The 20275-nt window shown below is 40.5% G+C and overlaps 1 protein-coding gene across 3 annotated transcripts in view; it reads left to right on the plus strand.

Annotated features, from left to right (window-relative positions):
• Positions 1–20275, plus strand: part of AGTPBP1 (ATP/GTP binding carboxypeptidase 1) — a 191262-nt gene that overhangs the window by 139415 nt on the left and 31572 nt on the right. For all 3 annotated transcript variants that reach the window (XM_063454992.1, XM_063454991.1, XM_063454993.1), the window contains one exon: positions 11918–12094. In XM_063454992.1, the coding sequence (XP_063311062.1) occupies positions 11918–12094 (177 nt within the window). The remainder of the gene's footprint in view (positions 1–11917; positions 12095–20275) is intronic.

The following is a 20275-nucleotide window of genomic DNA, read 5'->3' on the forward strand; positions in this document are numbered from 1 at the left end:
TATTATATATATATATATATATATATATAAAAATATATTTAATTTATTTTTACACTTGTCTTTTTTTATTTTTTTTATACTTCCCACCAGCAGGGGGACTGTCTGATATTTCAAACAGTCCCCCTGCTGGCAGATCCACAGCCAGCTATAGAGGGCCATGTGATCGATCACATGGCCCCCGGGGGCCTGATTTGCCGTGGGAGGGCTGCCTGGGCTGTGAGGCAGTCCTCCCGAAGCGGATCGCGGCGGAGGTAAGTAAATCTTATCTACCCCGAGCGTGACTCGGGGTTACCGCTTCTGGCGGCGAAAATTAACCCCGAGTCACGCTCGGGAATACCGCCAGGGAGGTTAATAACCCTTTTCTCAATCCAATTTTGTTCACATTACTAGCGCCATAAGCACACACCTCAAACTGGAAAACAAATGATTATACACCATGGCCTGCTCTGTTGCTGTAACTTATTTTCGGAGTACTGGTGGAGAGTTATGAAAAATAGACCTCCTACCCCCACATCACAAAATTATAAAGTATCCCTATATTATTATTATTAGTATTCACTATATGGCCAAACAAAAATGATGTCCAAATTCCTATTCCTTATGGTACTTACCCTTGCAAATGATGTGGAGTCTAACCCTGGTCCCCCAGCTAATTCTAGTCCTAATCTCCCCACTAAAAAGGCCTCTTTTTTGTGCACTGCAACTTCCGTAGCTTACTCCTTAAACTGGATGTACTGCTAGCCTGGTGTTCCCATTACAAACCAAAAATCATTGTGCTCTCAGAATCATGGTTAACAACTAAAATACCAGACTCTGCCATTGCAATACAGGGTTATTCATGTTTTAAAAATGACAGAGCAAAGAGAGGAGGAGGCATTGTTATTTATGTTGACAATTCCATAAAGTTTACCCCCTTACAAACCTTTAGCCCTCCTGCCACCTTTGATTTCCTGTCTGGCACAATTGAGATCCCGTGCAGTAAATCAATCATTGTTGCATGAATCTTCCGCCCACCTACCGTGTTTCTCCGAAAATAAGACCGGGTCTTATATTAATTTTAGTCACAAAAAACCCACTAGGGCTTATTTTCAGGGTAGGGCTTATTTATTTATGGTAAAGGTATGCACATTGAACCCCCCCTTTAATTAATCCACCCCCCCCTTTAATTAATCCACCCCCCCCTTTAATAAATCCACCCCCCCCTTTAATAAATCCACCCCCTCTAATTAATCCACCCCTCCTTTAATAAATCCACCCCCTCTAATTAATTCACCCCCTCTAATTAATCCACCCCTCTAATTAATCCACCCCCTTTAATAAATCCACCCCCTCTAATTAATCCACCACCCCTTTAATAAATCCACCCCCTCTAATTAATACACCACCCCTTTAATTAATCCACCCCGCTTTAATTAATTCACCCCCCCTTTAATTAATTCACCCCCCCCCTTTAATTAATTAAGTCCCAGACATAAAATATCTACTCACAGTTCAAAGAGTCCGACCACTGGGTGCCTCACCGCCCGGAATGGATCCTTCCGCTGAAGATCCGTGAAGGCAGACTGACGGCGCTGCGCACGTCGTCATCACGCTGCGCACGTCGTCATCAGGCTGCGCGATGCCGCGGCCCGCGACGCTCCTCCCCCTCCTCCTCATAGAAGAAGGAAGTCCCGCCGGGCCGCAAAGGTAAAATGCCTAGGTCTTATTTTCGGGGTAGGGCTTATATTGAAGCCCACCCCGAAAATTCGGCTAGGGCTTATTTTCGGGGTAGGTCTTATTTTCGGGGAAACACGGTAGCTCCCCAGCGCATTCCCTATCTGACATAGCCCATCTTCTTAGTGAAACCATAGCTCAAAACCCAAAAAGTGAACTGTTGGTCTTTGGAGATTTTAATATTGATTGGCTGAATCCTAAAAATAATAGTTCTGTTTAAGACTTTGTAGCTAATGCAATTATTCTCCTCCCCAACTCGCTTGAACGTTAAAAACCATAGCCATACCCTGCTCGATTGAATTCTCTCCACTTCTCCTGATAGAATCCAGGAGGCAGGTGTTCTCCCTAACAGTTTCAGTGATCACGGTTTAGTGTACTGCTTGCTCAAAATAAAGGCTACTAAATCCTCTCCCAAGGTTAAAATCACCAGGTCCTTCAAAAAATGTAATCTTGAATCCTTTCTTAATGACATCAAGAACCTCCCATGGCACAGATTAAACATTATCCCAGATCTAGACTGTGCAGTTGAATTCTTTCAGTCTGAACTCCTACAGGTTTGGAATTTGCATGCCCCGATGCTTAAGGTGAGAGTAAAAGGAGCACATATGAACTGGATCACAGCTGACCTCATCCAAATGTACCAGTTTCGGTATTCATTGTGGTCAAAGTTCAAGCGTACTGGCTCTATGAACGATCACTGTGCATATAGACAATGGCGAAATATATGCACAAAACAAACAAAATTGGCCAAAGCCCAATATTTCTGTGAAAATAACCTATCAAACCCTAGAAACATTTTTAAAGTCATAAATAAATTACAAACTCCCCCAATCCACTCCCAACCCCCCCACTGTTAAAGTGGATAACCAAACCCTGCAACTTCCCTTAGATGTAGCAAATACCTTTAACAATTATTTTGTCGGATGCTCCACTACCCTAATTGCCATGCTAATAAATGTCACGCATCCTGAAACTACAAATGTGTATCAGGCCCAACTAAATTTGCAAAGACCCAATATAGACAAGTTCAATTTTAGACCTGTACCTATTAGTGTCATTAAAAACACCTTAATAATCTAAAAATGAAAAACCAGTCTGGACCTGATCAAATCCCAGCAATGCTGTTGAAGCTCAGTGCGCCGGCAATTGCTAAACCTGTTGCAACCCTAATTAACGAATCCTTGGTGTCTGGATACATACCCAGACTTTGGAAGACTGCAAGAGTATTGCCTATCCATAAAACTGGTGACACTACTTTGGTTTATAACTATCACCCAATATCATTGCTCCCAGTATTGTCTGGGGAAAAATGCATCCATACGCAACTATGTGAGTATTACCAACAATCAAACTATCTGACCAATGATCAATCAGGTTTTCGCTCGAATCACTCCACCACAACTGCCCTCTTAAAAGTTTTCAATGACATTCAAACTGGCATGGAACAAGGAGACCTAACTGGAGCTATTTTCCTTGATTTTGCAAATGCCTTTGACACAGTAGACCACGACATTCTACTGCACAAACTCAAAAACTCAGGTATTGGTGATTGTCCGCTAACCTGGTTTTGATCATATGTATTGGATCGCTCGCAATATGTGTCCATTTCTGACAGCGACTCCCTCCCTCTCCCAGTCACCTGTGGTGTTCCCTAAGATTCCATTCTCGACCCCCTACTATTTACATTATTTATAAATGATCTGCCTAATGTCTGCAAATCCTCACATGTATGCAGAAGACACAGAAATGTATGCAAGCAAATCCGATCTACCGCAGCTTGAGGCTGTGCTCCAAGACCAGTTTACAGAGGTAGAAAAGTTGATCTCAAAAAACAAACTATTCCTAAACACAGGAAAAACCATCACAATGATCTTTGGAACAGTACCTAAATTACACAATCCCCACCTATCCATCAAAACTAATTCAAATAGCACACTGACCGCAGTCCACTCTTTCAAATACTTGGGTATCTATCTTTTGGCCACCACATAGAAAAACTTGCATCTAAGCTTTATCCAAAACTAGGTGCCCTGTACAGAAACAAATCCTGCCTAATCCCTACAGTAAATGAAATGATTATACAGCAAATGCTGATGTCAATCATTGATTATGGGGATGTAGTATATGCACCTGCACCACAATCCCACATTAATAAACTAAATACATTGTATAACTCGTTCTGCAGATTTGTGCTACAATGTAATTACAGGTCCCACCATTGTGACATGCTAAAAGAACTAAACTGGCTGTCGCTGGAATCCAGACACTCCCTTTATCTTTCCAGTCTTGTGTTCAGTGGCGTACTAAGGGGGGGGCGGGGGGGGCGGCCCGCCCCGGGTGCCACTGACTAGGGGGGTGCCATGACTTCCAGTGTCATGTGTCACCCCCCATCATTACGCTGCGCACAGCCGCAGCACCTTTGCGGCCAAACACCGGCGGGACTTCCTTCTTTATGAGGAGGAGGGGGAGGAGCGTTGCGGGCCGCGGCGTCGCGCAACGTGATGACGACGTGCGCAACGCCGTCAGTCCGCCTTCACGGATCTTCAGCGGAAGGATCCATTTCCGGGCGGTGAGGCACCCAGTGGTCGGATTCGGCGGGCAAGCAAGGCATCATCAAAATGTAAGTATAAAGTAGTTATTTTATGTCTGGGGCTGAATTAATTAAAGGGGGGGTGTATTAATTAGAGGGGGGGGGGGTGGATTCATTAAAGGGGGGGTGTATTAATTAGGGGGGGGGGTGGATTCATTAAAGGGGGGGTATATTAATTAGAGGGGGGTGGATTAATTAAAGGGGGGGTGTATTAATTAGAGGGGGGTGTATTAATTAGAGGGGGGTGTATTAATTAGAGGGGGTGGATTAATTAGAGGGGGTGGATTAATTAGAGGGGGTGGATTAATTAGAACGGGTGGATTAATTATAGGGGGGTGTATTAATTAGAGGGGGTGGATTAATTAGAGGGGGCTGAATTAATTAAAGGGGGTGTATTAATTAGAGGGGGTGGATTCATTAAAGGGGGGTGTATTAATTAGAGGGGGGTGGATTCATTAAAGGGGGGTGTATTAATTAGAGGGGGGTGTATTAATTAGAGGGGGTGGATTAATTAGAGGGGTGTATTAATTAGAGGGGGGTGTATTAATTAGAGGGGGCTGAATTAATTAAAGGGGGTGTATTAATTAGAGGGGGTGGATTCATTAAAGGGGGGTGTATTAATTAGAGGGGGGTGGATTAATTAGAGGGGGGTGGATTAATTAGAGGGGGGTGTATTAATTAGAGGGGGGTGTATTAATTAGAGGGGGTGGATTAATTAGAGGGGTGGATTAATTAGAGGGGGGTGGATTAATTAGAGGGGTGTATTAATTAGAGGGGGGTGGATTAATTAGAGGGGGTGTATTAATTAGAGGGGGTGTATTAATTAGAGGGGGGTGTATTAATTAGAGGGGGTGTATTAATTAGAGGGGGTGTATTAATTAGAGGGGTGTATTAATTAAAGGGGGTGGATAATTAAAGGGGGGTGGATTAATTAGAGGGGGGTGTATTAATTAGAGGGGGTGTATTAATTAGAGGGGGGTGTATTAATTAGAGGGGGTGTATTAATTAGAGGGGGTGTATTAATTAGAGGGGTGTATTAATTAAAGGGGGTGGATAATTAAAGGGGGGTGGATTAATTAGAGGGGGGTGTATTAATTAGAGGGGGTGTATTAATTAGAGGGGGTGGATTAATTAGAGGGGGTGGATTAATTAAGGGGGGTGGATTAATTAGAGGGGGTGGATTAATTAGAGGGGGTGGATTAATTAGAGGGGGTGGATTAATTAGAGGGGGTGGATTAATTAGAGGGGGTGGATTAATTAGAGGGGGTGGATTAATTAAAGGGGGGTGTATTAATTAGAGGGGGGTGTATTAATTAGAGGGGGTGGATTAATTAGAGGGGGTGGATTAATTAGAGGGGGTGGATTAATTAAGGGGGGTGTATTAATTAAAGGGGGGTGTATTAATTAGAGGGGGGTGTATTAATTAGAGGGGGGTGGATTAATTAGAGTGGAGTGTATTAATTAGAGGGGGGTGTATTAATTAGAGGGGGGTGTATTAATTAGAGGGGGTGTATTAATTAGAGGGGAGTGTATTAATTAGAGGGGGTGGATTAATTAGAGGGGGTGGATTAATTAGAGGGGTGTATTAATTAGAGGGGTGTATTAATTAAAGGGGGGTGGATTAATTAGAGGGGGTGGATTAATTAGAGGGTGGTGGATTAATTAGAGGGGGGTGGATTAATTAGAGGGGGTGGATTAATTAGAGGGGGTGGATTAATTAGAGGGGGTGGATTAATTAAAGGGGTGGATTAATTAAAGGGGGGTGTATTAATTAGAGGGGGGTGTATTAATTAGAGGGGGTGTATTAATTAGAGGGGGTGGATTAATTAGAGGGGGTGGATTAATTAGAAGGGTGTATTAATTAGAGGGGGTGTATTAATTAAAGGGGGTGTATTAATTAAAGGGGGGTGGATTAATTAGAGAGGGGTGTATTAATTAGAGGGGGTGTATTAATTAGAGGGTGGTGGATTAATTAAGGGGGGTGTATTAATTAGAGGGGGGTGTATTAATTAGAGGGGGTGGATTAATTAGAGGGGGTGGATTAATTAAGGGGGGTGGATTAATTAAAGGGGGGTGTATTAATTAGAGGGGGGTGTATTAATTAGAGGGGGTGGATTAATTAGAGGGGGTGGATTAATTAAGGGGGGTGTATTAATTAAAGGGGGGTGTATTAATTAGAGGGGGTGGATTAATTAGAGGGGGGTGTATTAATTAGAGGGGGGTGGATTAATTAGAGGGGAGTGTATTAATTAGAGGGGGGTGTATTAATTAGAGGGGGTGTATTAATTAGAGGGGAGTGTATTAATTAGAGGGGGTGGATTAATTAGAGGGGGTGTATTAATTAGAGGGGTGTATTAATTAGAGGGGGTGGATTAATTAGAGGGGTGTATTAATTAGAGGGGTGTATTAATTAAAGGGGGGTGGACTAATTAAAGGGGGGTGTATTAATTAGAGGGGGTGTATTAATTAGAGGGTGGTGGATTAATTAAGGGGGGTGTATTAATTAGAGGGGGGTGGATTAATTAGAGGGGGTGTATTAATTAGAGGGGGTGGATTAATTAAAGGGGTGGATTAATTAAAGGGGGGTGTATTAATTAGAGGGGGGTGTATTAATTAGAGGGGGTGTATTAATTAGAGGGGGTGGATTAATTAGAGGGGGTGGATTAATTAAGGGGGGTGTATTAATTAAAGGGGGGTGTATTAATTAGAGGGGGGTGTATTAATTAGAGGGGGGTGTATTAATTAGAGGGGGTGGATTAATTAGAGGGGAGTGTATTAATTAGAGGGGGGTGCATTAATTAGAGGGGGGTGGATTAATTAGAGGGGAGTGGATTAATTAGAGGGGGGTGCATTAATTAGAGGGGGGTGGATTATTTAGAGGGGGGTGTATTAATTAGAGGGGGTGGATTAATTAGAGGGGGGTGGATTAATTAGAGGGGGTGGATTAATTAAAGAGGGGTTGTGTATTAATTAAAGGGGATGTGGATTAATTAAAGGGGGTGCAGCACGGGGGAAGTTTATTTAGAGGGGGTATGTTTAATTAAAGGGGGGTGCAGGTTGTTTTTTTTATTAAGGGGGTTGCAGTATTTTATTTATTAAGGGAGGATGTGCACTGCAGATTTTTGTTTTTTATTAAGGGGGTGTGCAGGGTTTTTATTAAGGGGGGGGGCATGTTTTTTGTTAGGGGGTTGTGAAAGTTTTTGTTTTTTATTAAGGGGGTGTGCAGGGTTTTTATTAAGGGTTTGCATGATTTTTTTAATTAAGGTGGGTTGTGCAGGTTTTTGGTTTTTTTAAAGGGGTGTGCAGCTTTTTTTTTTAATTAAGGGGGATGTGCAGGGTTTTTTATGTGTAGGGAGTGTATGAAATTTATGTGATCGGGGTGCAGGGTTTTTATGTGTACGGAGTGTATGAAATTTATGTGATTAGTGTGCAGGGTTTTTATATGAAGGGCGAAGGGCAGGGGTTTTCTAGAAGGGGCGAGACCAGGGGCTTTGTAGAAAGGGGCAGGGAAGGAGTTTTCTAGAAGTTTCTCACCAGCCCCTTTCTACAAAAGCACTTGTCTTCCCCCTTCTACAAAAATATCGCATTTATACAAAACCCCTGCCCTGGCCCCCTTCTACAAAACCTCTGCCCTGGCCCCCTTCTACAAAACCTCTGCCCTAGCCGCTACATCTTTTGAACTCAAATCCCTTTCCTATGCTATTTCTAAGGATCCGCTCAATAAAGTGGTATGGGTGCCAGGTCCCTCTAGTTTTAACCCTGCAGCTGAAAACATATGTTTCACTGAGGGTTAATCCAGCCTCTAGTGGCTGTCTCACTGACAGCCGCTAGAGGCGCTTCCGCAATTCTCACTGTAAAACTTACCGTGAGAAGACGCTGGACGTCCATAGGAAAGCATTGAGTAATGCTTTCCTATGGGCAGTTTGAATGCACTTGCCGCGCATGCGCATTCGGATCTAACGTCGGCAGGGGGAGGGAGGGAGCCCGACGTTGGAGAAAGGTAAGTGGCTGAATGGGTTTTAAGGGGTGACCTCTTCTCCCCCGCCGATGTCAGCTCCCGAGTGGAGCCGAATGCACATGCGCGGCAAGAGGTGCGCGCACATTCAAACAGTCAATAGGAAAGCAAAAAATTGTGGGTGTTTTCTTACATTTTTATTATGGGGGGGGGGGGGTGCCACACTCAGGGTCCGCCCCGGGTGCCAAATGCTCTAGGTACGCCCCTGCTTGTGTTTAATAGCTTTTCTGGGAAGCTCCCACCCTACCTGAGCAGAATGCTCTCCTCGGCTGTTCCCACCTCCGAGCCAGTACCAGCACTTTATTTAGTCTACCTCAAAACAAAAAGAAAGCAGCCCGATCCTCCTTTTTCTACAGAGCACCGCAATTATGGAACGACCTCCCGTACACTTTAAAATCTTCCCCAAGCCTAAATTCCTTTAAGAGATCCCTCTCTACATACCTCACGTGTTATGGTTAATTATATATTTCCTACATGTTTTATGTTAAATTTTGTATATATTGTGTATTAATATTGTTTTTTGTATTTTATTGTACCCTATTGTATCAATGCAATGTTTTGTGGACCCAGGACATACTTGAAAACGAGAGAAATCTCAATGTATCTTTCCTGGAAAATATTTTATAAATAAATAAATAAATTTTCCAGTGATCATTTCTGACCTGATTATATTGACTGTACTATCTTTCAAAGAGATTATAAAGAAACCTGCATTTTAGACGAATCGTATAGCAATGATTTAGTGGCTGATATTACCAGGAAGACACTGCCATCTTGTGGTAGTTTTTCTTGTATACCAAACACATTTTCTAGATTTTAGTCACAACTTGCCAGCATGTTGTACAACACTCTACCAGTGGCAAACTGACCACTCACATGGCCCCCCCCGGCAACTAGAAATCAAGGGCCCTCCTACCGGTGCAAGGATTTTTGATCACAAAGGCGAAGGTACTTTTTGACGCCCCACCTTCACATTGCTCACACTTTTGTCCCCCTTAATTGCACAGGTGCTTGGTGGTGTTCCTTTAAAATGAATAATATGTGTGTGTGTGTCAGGAAAACTGTATGTGTATTGTTTAGGTATGTGACTTTAAACTTTAAATGTAGCGTTGTATTGTGAAGTGTATGGCTTGCTACATCCATATTGTGGCTGTGTAGGTTTTGTGTTATTTAGGTGTAGAGTAAGTGTTGTAGCTATTGTACTGTAGTAAGAGGTGTGTGTTGCATGGCTAAGTGTGTGTAAGGTGGTGGCGTGTGTGTTGTGTGTGTACCTATGTGTGATGAATGTATGTTTAGCTGTAGGGTGGCTGTAAGTGCAGTATCTTTAGATTGCTGAGCTTGAGTACAGTGAGGGACATTTGTAAGTAGCTGCGAGTGGTATGTGTGTGGGTATCACTGAAGCATGAGTGTGCAGGGTGTGGGGAGGCGGTGTGTATTTCAGCGTCCCAAAATGTACAGTAAATTATATAAAAAATGAAAATGTCAGTTTTTGTCCCCTCCCTGCTCACCTTATGTAGGAGACACATTTCCCACATGTTTTATTATTACTATTATCATATTAATCTGTACACTGAGGGTGAATAGAGCTAGATTAATGGAGGGATATAAGTGTACATATTTGGCATATTACTGTTTTAGTGTATACATATGTGAAAAAGCAAGGGAATAACTAGAGTAAGAAATAATATCAAGTGACTGAGAGTGACAGGTGAGTAGGCCAGTTTTAAGGTTTCTTTGTATAGTAGTAAGGCAGATACTATTTGGATGTAAGAAGTAGTTTATTTCATTAGTCTGTGTCTAAAGGGGAGAATGCATGGCACTAAGAAGAAGAATCATAGGGCTAGAGCGGACAATTGGATAGAAGAAATGGTAACAAATATTGGCTGGTCATTATCAATAGTAGCCTATATACGCACATTGGACTCAATGTAATATATTTGGATACACTCTTCAAATTATTTAATATTTTTGGGTAAACTTTTAAAATTATTATTTTTAAATATTCAATGATCAAATATATTATTAATAATACATGACGGAAATATTCTGTCAAGATTCCATGTTATTCCAGAAGTTGTGTCATTAAGGGGTTCATATATAAAATATTCAATTATATTTCAATAAACAAAATATAAACCCATTTTAAAGATTTATATGCAAATATGAAATCATTTGAAAAGCTTACCGAAAACATTAAGTTGTGGCCATTAACTGCTAAATGTTAAACTCTTAATATATATTTAGAAAAATCCTATTTAACCCAGCAGAAGTTGTCGAATATCTACATACAATGCAAAACCATCTTCCTTTATCACAGTATTGTCTAGCATGCTGTTCTCTTCATGGATAGTTCACAATTTAGCAAGTCCTTAACCATCCCTATCATGTAAATATTAGCTTTGTTTCTCTTGTCCTTTATGTTTCTGTTGGGGTCAAATTATACTGCTGGGCAAAGCGTTCCATGCATATCACTTTTGGACCGAACATTCTGGAAGAGCCTTTCAATGATACACGGACAACATGTTTCAAATTGGGCTGCTACCAGTGTATTAAAGGACCACTATAGGCACCCAGACCACTTCAGCTTAATGAAGTGGTCTGGGTGCCAGGTCCAGCTAGGATTAACCCTTTCTTCTAGAGGCGCTTCCATAGGAAAGCATTGAGAATGCTTTCCTATGTACTGGCTGAATGCGCGTGCGGCTCCTGCCGCGCATGCGCATTCAGCCGATGACGTCGCTATGGAGGACGAGAAGGGGAGGAGAGTTCCCCGCCCGGCGCTGGAGAAAGAGGTAAGTTTAACCCCTTCCACCCCCTAGAGCCCGGCGGGAGGGGGAAACTGAGGGTGGGGGCACCCTCAGGGCACTATAGTGGTCCTTTAAGGATCAGGCAAACATATTTATAGACAGACGTTACAGCAAAAGTAACATGACAAGATTACATCAGCTAAACACGATATTGCCTATTCAGCAACCAGCAACATGTATTTTTGTAAGCAGAGGTTAAAAGGTTATCTCTTTGACGGTCTGCAACAGGTTTTACTTTTAAGCTGACATTTAAGAATTGCTATTTCTAATATAGTTGTGCCCATTTACAGTAGTCACATACTTCATGGTTAACCTTTTCTGTTTCACATTAGGATGCAATTATTGGTAATGTGTATGTTCATACACTAGGGGGCATGAGAGTGAAAGGTTGTTGGCTGTAGTCTCAAAGTCAAATTAAATTTCTACAAAGCTATACAAAATAGGGCTGATCAACAAAAGTGACTTAGACGTTATTAAATATAAATAAATAATACTCAGCACTGCCCTTTTTATTGCACATTCTGTATTCCATCCTTGTCCTTTCATTGCTGCAGATCTTCATCTTTTCTACTGCATTGCCCTGATTGTTGATAACGGCAGCATACCACTGATTTTTACATTGACATAGAATGTTGATTAGTGTGATGTCATAGTAGTCTGGCCTCACAATGTTTTGACAGGTAGGATAATCTGTGACAGTCCATGTTGTATATAGAAACCAACATTTACTTTGTAAGTTTGTTTGTTTGCTTCCTCTTCTTTTCGCTCAACCTAATTATTGTTCTCTCCATTTAGACTCTTCCTAAAGTCCTAAGTCAGATCGCCCCAGCATTTTCCATGAGCAGCTGTAGTTTTGTTGTGGAAAAGTCTAAAGAATCCACTGCCCGTGTTGTTGTCTGGAGAGAGCTGGGAGTTCAGAGAAGTTACACAATGGAAAGTACGCTATGTGGGTGTGATCAGGGAAAATACAAGGTAAAGAATAAGTGTTTTGTTTCTAATATTTCTTATACATGTAGCTGGAGATCATAAATTCTACTGTTTTAACTGTTTATTAGAAGGCTGCATTAGCTATGGTGGCTATATAGTATGCTTTTTCTTTTTTTCCTTTAATATAGCACATGTCACATGATGTGGAGGTACAGGATAAAAAGCAAGAACAAAGTTATCACAAACATACTTAGTTATTAAGTAGAAGGAGTTAAGGGCTTCCTATTTTATCTGTCCTGTTACTTTAACATACAAAGGTCTACTTCAGTAGAGAATTGATCAAGATCTGAGGGCCGTACAGATTAGGATCTTACTCCTGTTTTACATTTACCTGCTTTTTTCACAATCACATGGTTCCAAAGATCCAGGACTAATTGAAAAGGCCTGTAGTGCCTGTAGCACTATATTGCTTACATGACCAAGTTAATTTAAAGGAAATTGCATTATTTACTAGTTACGACAATGTGAATTAAAGCCCTTCATTTGCTTACTTGTTTTCTATCTTTAATTTTTTTTTTTATATATGTTATGTGAATTGATATTTGAATTACCAGAATAAATATGTAATTATAGGCTTTACAGCCAATTTAATACAAGTTTTTATTACTAGTTCTGCCTTTTTTTTTTTTTTTAGCATTTATGTTCATCTGAATTTTTCAAGAGTTCAATTTTCTTTTTTCCAAACTTCTACAGTGCTATACGATAGAACACAATACTTTTTATCTTAGTGATCGGTCACATCTTACCATGTGGGTGGGATCTGCTTACAGATTTGGGACAATAACTACAATTCTGATGGTAACTCTGAACTGTTGGTAAAGTTAGAGTTTGCTGAAATACAATTGCACTGAAAATGAGAGAGAAAATGTTTAATCTCTGCCTAGTTCTAATGTGAATTCTCTGCAATTTTGTTTGATGCGTAAATCCTGTGAATTTGTAGTTGCTGAGTTATTCAAACATTTTTGCATACCTGGCATATGTTGAATACTAATAAGTACAAATAACTAAGTTCCAATGCCACTCACTAATAGGGGGTGTGTACTGGGAAAGAGCACAATCTAGGAGATAAGTAGCAAAACAAGAACCTAAGCTTTATTGGCAATTAATACATAACTGTTAGACACAAAAAGAAAAAAAATCCATATCGTGTGAAGACATCAATAAAAATAGGGATTGGGAAGTGGATGGTATCCACCTCCGGGCAGGTGGGTACAGCAATAATTTTAGGTAAGCCTGTAGATAATAGATGATCCTCTAGTCAGGAAGTCAATATATAAGACGATCCAGTCAGCCACAGCCCTCAAGACAGAACCAGAGGGAAAAGGACAAATCACAAGAAAAGAGGGGGGAAACCCCTTAACCTGAACGACAGTCTGGATCAGTAATTGAAAAGTAACAATGACCTCCTCCAAACTTCCCTTCTATTAAATACCCAAGCAAAAAAAAAGAAATAAGGGGAAGGGCTTGTGACACAACCATCTGTCTGTGAATTACTTTTATTTTCCCTTTATTCGTCTGTTTGTTCGGCTTTTTCCCTGTCCGTACAGCCCCCACGTTTATTTCTTTATTTTACCAAACAACTGCCGAATGGCCAGCCACCCAGCATGGAAGTGTGCTGCTTGTTAACCTCTTGGCCTCATCAGAACGTTGTGGTTAACCGCAGACACTTCCTAATGGTCGAATGCCGACTGGGTGGTCGTCGTTCGTATGCCGACTACGAGGCAGCGGCAATCTTGGACGTACGAATGTCCAGCGGTGTTCGTCAACGATTTCATGGAACCAAAAACGGGCACTATTCCTCACGAAAACCGCTGAAGTCGCCGATCTCCCTTCTTCTGTTCATCCAGCATACGAACGCAGGCCCGTTTGGTACTTTTCTGCACGAATGGACTTACCCCAGATAGCTATGCCATGGAGCCCATTTGTATAACGAAAGACTATGTGAAAGACTTTTGGCTCCATGGCGATTGAACGGTGCATATGGGATCTGAGCGCTATTCGGTAATAATGTGTGCTCAGATCTAAGCTATCTGGGGATGTGTTGAATGCCCATATTCTGTTTGGTAGTTTTTATATGATATATTTTTGTTTTCATCACCACATATAAAATCGAGTCTTAGCCTCTATCCTTGGAGATAATTGAGTTACTTCCCAATTATCTCCAGGATAGAGAGGAGGGGTTACAATATGCCGGTGGGAGTGTTTATCTCTGCAATACTCTGATTGGTTACTGTAATATTTTGTACCAGTTTTCCACCAGGTCCCCTAGGGGAGTGTCCACCTGGTGGAAGACCTGCATAAATACCGGGCAGGTAGCCCACATTAAACCAAATTCCTGCTGACCCTCAATACGGAGCTTTGTCTCGTACTTGGGGGGATATATTTGTATGGTTTTCTCACGTTCGGCTGTTTGGAGCATTCGTATGGTGTGGATGATTTGTTTGATTTCTGTTCGGCTGTTTGGAGTGATTGGTAGCTGCCTTTGCATTCGGAAAGGTAACATCTTACATGGCTTTAACCCCTTCTATACCTGGGGTGCCGTAACAGGGCTAATAATAAATATGTGGGTATCCTAAGGACCCCCCAGAATCGGAATTGTGACTTTTTTTTTTCTTCAAATATAAATTTAAGTTTAAAACTTTCAGTATGTCACAATGTTAACAGCAATAATTTGCAGTATGTATTTAGGAGCTTAGCTTTTTGGCTGAGAGCAAACCACTGATGATCTGAGTCAAAGAGTTAGATCTGAACTGCATGGGCTCCCAGCTCTCCTTGGTAAAAGTAGACGTTGGCCTCATTGCCCTGCAGACCCCAGGTAAGAAGTCTTTAACTACTTCTGACACCATAACCACTACAGCACTTTGCAATCTGTACATTGCTTGGAGTGTTACTTTAAGCTGATATCTGAGGTGCTTCTCCCCATGGCTGCACTACAGTGCTACAAATACTCCCGACAAGTTATCAATTTCCACTCGAGAATCTAAGCGGACATCTTTATTTTTGTGTCATTTGGGACCTTGGGGCATAGCTCACACCCTAAAAACAGCCCTTGATCTTAAATCCTGCTCCACAAAACTTTTCAGTAGGCACTATGCATTGGATAGCATTTTCCTGGCATCTGCACATCCAGATTCTTCTATCAGAATGCCAGATAGTGAATTGTGATTTATCTGGCAGATAGTGAATTGTGACTCCAGAGAATACATTTTCACTGCTTCATAGTCTAGTGGTGGCATTCTTTACTCCACTCCTGCTGACACTTCCATTGCGCATGTTGAAATAAGGTTTGTGTACAGATGCTCAGCTGTGGCAACATATTTAATTGACCTCCTGAATTACAGTTCTAGTGCAGACTGCTTTCAAAGACACTTTAAAACCTGTAGTAAAGGATACAACAAGTGATAGATTTTTTGGGTGCACTGCTGTGTGATTATGCATGATCTACCATTTTTGTAAATGGGCTGCTAGATGCTTCCACTTCACAACAGGACTTACAGTTGAGCTGGACAGATCTAGTAGAAATGATTGCATTTACTTGTAACAAAGGCACAACCTTTGACAGTGCCATTTTTAAGGTTGCCGAGTATTTGAGTACAACTCATTGTACTACCAATGTTTGTATAAAGAATGTCACGGCTATCTGCTAGATTTTAATCACGCGTTAGCAATGGGTGAACTCAATAAACAGTGGCCAACATACTTTTGACCATATAGTGTAGGTATTAAACAGGTGGTGAGCTTTTTCTGTCATGATATTATTGGGTGCCTCAAGCAGATACTCAATATTAAAGTACGTCTCTAAAGGAGAAGCTCACGATAACACAAGTATAATATTAATATATAATAAAACTACATTATAATTAATCAGTTATCCGAGATGAGAAAGGTAAACATTGGTGTTGTGCCTAATCATTAAATTCATGAATGCCAATACACAAAAAGTAATAATCAATACCTAATTAGGCTTGAAACTATATTGGCAGGCACACAACCCAGTTCAGGATGAGTATATTGAGTTATAGGAAAGAGAAATCACACACAGACAAAGTTGAATATAAGAATTCACACCACACTTTATTGTCCACAAAGGGATCTAACTCAAAGTAAGTTTTACTCTCAGTTAAGTAGTTGCATGCATTTACTTTAAACAGCTTAGTATCTAGACATATCAGCTTAAGTATACATCACCATTAGAGGGGCTTGGTTGTGTCCTCGCTGCGCACGGTTGGGGGAACTCAAGCAGTCAGGCTTGGAGGGACCCTCTCTTCTGGGAACAGCAGAGACCAGTAACACGCGTCCAAATTACAGGTGGGTAGTTCTCCAAGTGAGTGCCAGATTCCCTTAGTCTTATATACCTGTCTTCAAGGACAGTCAGTAGTTCCTGATCAGTGCAGCCCAGCAAAAGACCTTGGTACAAGCAGCTGGATGGAACTGGCAGTTGGCCAGACTGTTCAGGACCCCCAGTACTCATGCCAGGTCTGGGTGGTTAATTATGTCTTATCTACAAGCTCTTTTTGTACTGTTCTAGAGATGGCAACATAAGTTTCTCAAACGGCTGTAGTGCTGTGTCAGCTTAATAAACAGCCGTAGTGCTGTGTCAGCTCTTAATAGCTGTGGCATAGCTCTGGCCTTCAAGCCTGCATCTAGTAATATGTGCTATGTGTGCTTATATGCTTACCGGTGCCATCTTAACGATCTATAAATGTTTGATTTGCTCAATAGTGATCAATCAATCATTCTTAGTTAACCCCTTAAGACCAGAGGGCGTAGTATTACGCCCTATTTTAAGTGGCTCTAAACGCTGCCGGGCGTAATAGTACGTCCTCCGTTTTTTTAAAACTTACCCGGTCGCCGGCGATCGCGGTTGGGGGGACTCCCAGGGAGCCCCCCCGCGGCACGTCCGTCCTCCTGGGGGCCCCCCCGGCCATGTGAGAGTGAGGTCCTTGTGAGGACCTCACAATCACATGGCCAGGTTAGCTGGCTGAGGCATTGCCAGCAAGGGGATTAACTGTAATGACAGTCCCCCTGCTGGCTGGAAATAAAATCAAATTAAATTAAATAAGTGTAAAAAATATATATATATATATATACTTAGATCATATATATATATATATATATATATTATATAGTAAAATACACCTAGACAGTGAATGTGTGTGTGTGTGTGTATATATATATATATATATATATATATATATATATATATATATATATATATATATATATATACAAAATCCAGCGAACCCCTGCACTCCAACTTCAATAAAAGAAAAATTTTTTTTTTACCTGGTGCTCTGGTGGCAATACAATACAGGATACAAAATTACCGGCACTCAAGGATTGAAAGTTGCTTAAATCTTCATTTATTTCGAAGGGAACAAAATCGACGTTTCAGCTCCTCACAGGAGCTTTCATCAGGACACAGAAAAAGATATATATATATACACACACATACACACACATACTGTCTAGGTGTATTTTACTATTAATATATAATTATATATATATATATATATATATATTAATATCACATTACACGCAGACTGATACTGATTAAATATATATATAACTATTGTTATATATATATTTTTAGATACCGTAATATAAAAAAATGTAAATACGTTAAAAAATAAAATAAAAAAAATAATCAAAAAAATAATTAAAAAATATATAGATGTGTGTTAATTCGTTCAAACTGTATTGTGATATTAATATATATATATATTTATATCAAAATACACGTAGAACGAAATAATATATATCTATATACATAATATATACGTATCACTATATATACCTATATATGAATATTTTTTTTTTAAATTATATATATTAATTCTACACATATATGTATGTAATATTTTTACATAATTGGGTATCTTAATTCATTACAATTAGTGGGACCTGCCTGACAACCCATGCCGAAAGTAAAGGGAATTTAATTTGCTAGCACTATATTTAACCCTATAACTTACCAAGACACCATAAAACCTGTACATGGGGGGTACTGTTCTACTCTGGAGACTTCGCTGAACACAAATATTAGTGTTTCAAAACCGTAAAATTTATTACAACGATGATATCGCCAGTAAAAGTACTGTTTTTTTGCATTTTTCACGCACAAACAGCACTTAGACGGACGATATTATTGCTGCGATACTTTTTACTGATTTGAAACACAAATTTTTGTGTTCAGCGAAGTCTCCCGAGTACAACAGTACCCCTCATGTACATGGTGTTTTCAAAAGTTACAGCGTCAAATATAAGGCTTGTGTTTCATTTTTTTCACATTAAAATTCGCCAGATTGGTTACATTGCCTTTGAGACCGTATGGTAGCCCAGGAATGAGAATTACCCCCATGATGGCATACCATTTGCAATAGTAGACAACCAAAGGTATTGCAAATGGGGTATGTCCAGTCTTTTTTAGTAGCCACTTGGCCACAAACACTGGCCAAATTTAGTGTTAATATTTGTGTGTGTGTGAAAAATACATAAAACAAATTTATTATCCTGCTGCCAAATTGATTCTGTGTTAATACTTGATGTAGCCATCTGATTGATTGAACCATCGGGAGGTTCTCGCAAGGACCTTGTGATCATATGGCCCAGGAGGCCAGAACGGCAGCAGGGGTACTCCCTGGAATGGCAGGTGAGTCCCCGCCCCCACCACGTTCGCCAGCGTGGGGTCGCTGGAGAGCAGGTAAGTAAATAGGTTGACGGGGACGTGCTATGCTGCCCGACGGCATTTAGAGCCGGGTCCCCAAGGACAGCATAGCATGCCCACTGCCCTTAAGAGGTTAATCAAGCAGTTTTGGTGTATATTTTATGCCACTGCAGTTTCACTGCTCAATTATCTGCCATTTAAGAGTTAATTTACTCTGTTTATGCAGCCCTAGGCATGTGACTTGAACAGTTTTCCTAAACACTTTCTGTAAAGAGTCATCTGATATTTACACTTCCTTTATTGCAAATTCTGTTAAATTTAGAAATTCATATCTCCTGCACTGTTAATAGCTTGATGGACTTTGCAGGAGCATCCTGTGTATGATTTAAAGTTCAATTTACAGACCACGGGTTAAAAATCCAACATCTGATTAAATATGAAACTGTTTTTTATGCAGATTATGTCAGTCACAGCCAGGGCAGGTGTGGCTATGGATGCATGTAAAGAAACAAAAGTGATTTAACTCCTAAATGACAGAGAATTTAGCAGTGAGACTTCAGCGGCATCATATATACATCAAAACTGCTTCATTAAGCTACTGTTGTTTTGGTGACTATAGTGTCCCTTTAAAATGGAATGTCAGCACAGCAACACACCTCACTTGAAAACAACTCTTTGCAGTGTCACATATCAATTGAAATGAGTATTACTTGCAAGGTTAATCACTAAACCATGAAATGTATGTAATTAGCAAGGCTATTGGAAATTGACATGTCACAATAGCTTAGCTGGAAAATATGAAGAGTTAGCCATTGTTTCCAATGTAATCATCTCCAATCCCATTTAAGTCCATTGCATTGATAGTGTTAAAGGTGCCCTGGTCTTCAGTTAAAACATGTCGATATGATAGGCAAAGATACTGTGCCCACTACATGTATATGTCTAGCACAAAGCTTTCTTGTTGAGATAACTACAAACTATTTTCTGCAACTCTGTACAGGCAGGTGGGCTTTATGTCTAGTTTTAAAGGCCCTTTCTCCCCAGGGTCTCCTTGTGGATCTGCATGTAATATTCACAGCTTTATAAAACTATTGCAAAGCCACCTAATGACATTGTTTATCAAATACTATATGCAAACCTCCCAGACAAGCCTTGGTTTCTATTGCCTATTACGCGGCTATCATATACCTCTTGGTCACTAAGTGGTTTTATATTTGACAGAGACAAATTATTATCCTGCTGCCAAATTGATTCTTTGTTAATACTTGATGTAGCCATCTGATTGATTGAACCATCATACTGTTCTGCAATGAAGTATCATAAATTATAATTAACTTGTTTAAAGCACCTGGTTCTATCAGCACTCCCAAAACAAATGTGTCCTATCTATTGTTTGTGCTGAGCGAAATATCAGATAATGCACAATTGGAATCTAAAAGGGTGTAATGATGCAAGTAATTATATATATATATATAATTGTATGTGTACTGTCCTGTATT

This window comes from Pelobates fuscus, chromosome 5 (genome assembly GCF_036172605.1).
Source record: "Pelobates fuscus isolate aPelFus1 chromosome 5, aPelFus1.pri, whole genome shotgun sequence".
Lineage (NCBI taxonomy): Eukaryota > Metazoa > Chordata > Amphibia > Anura > Pelobatidae > Pelobates > Pelobates fuscus.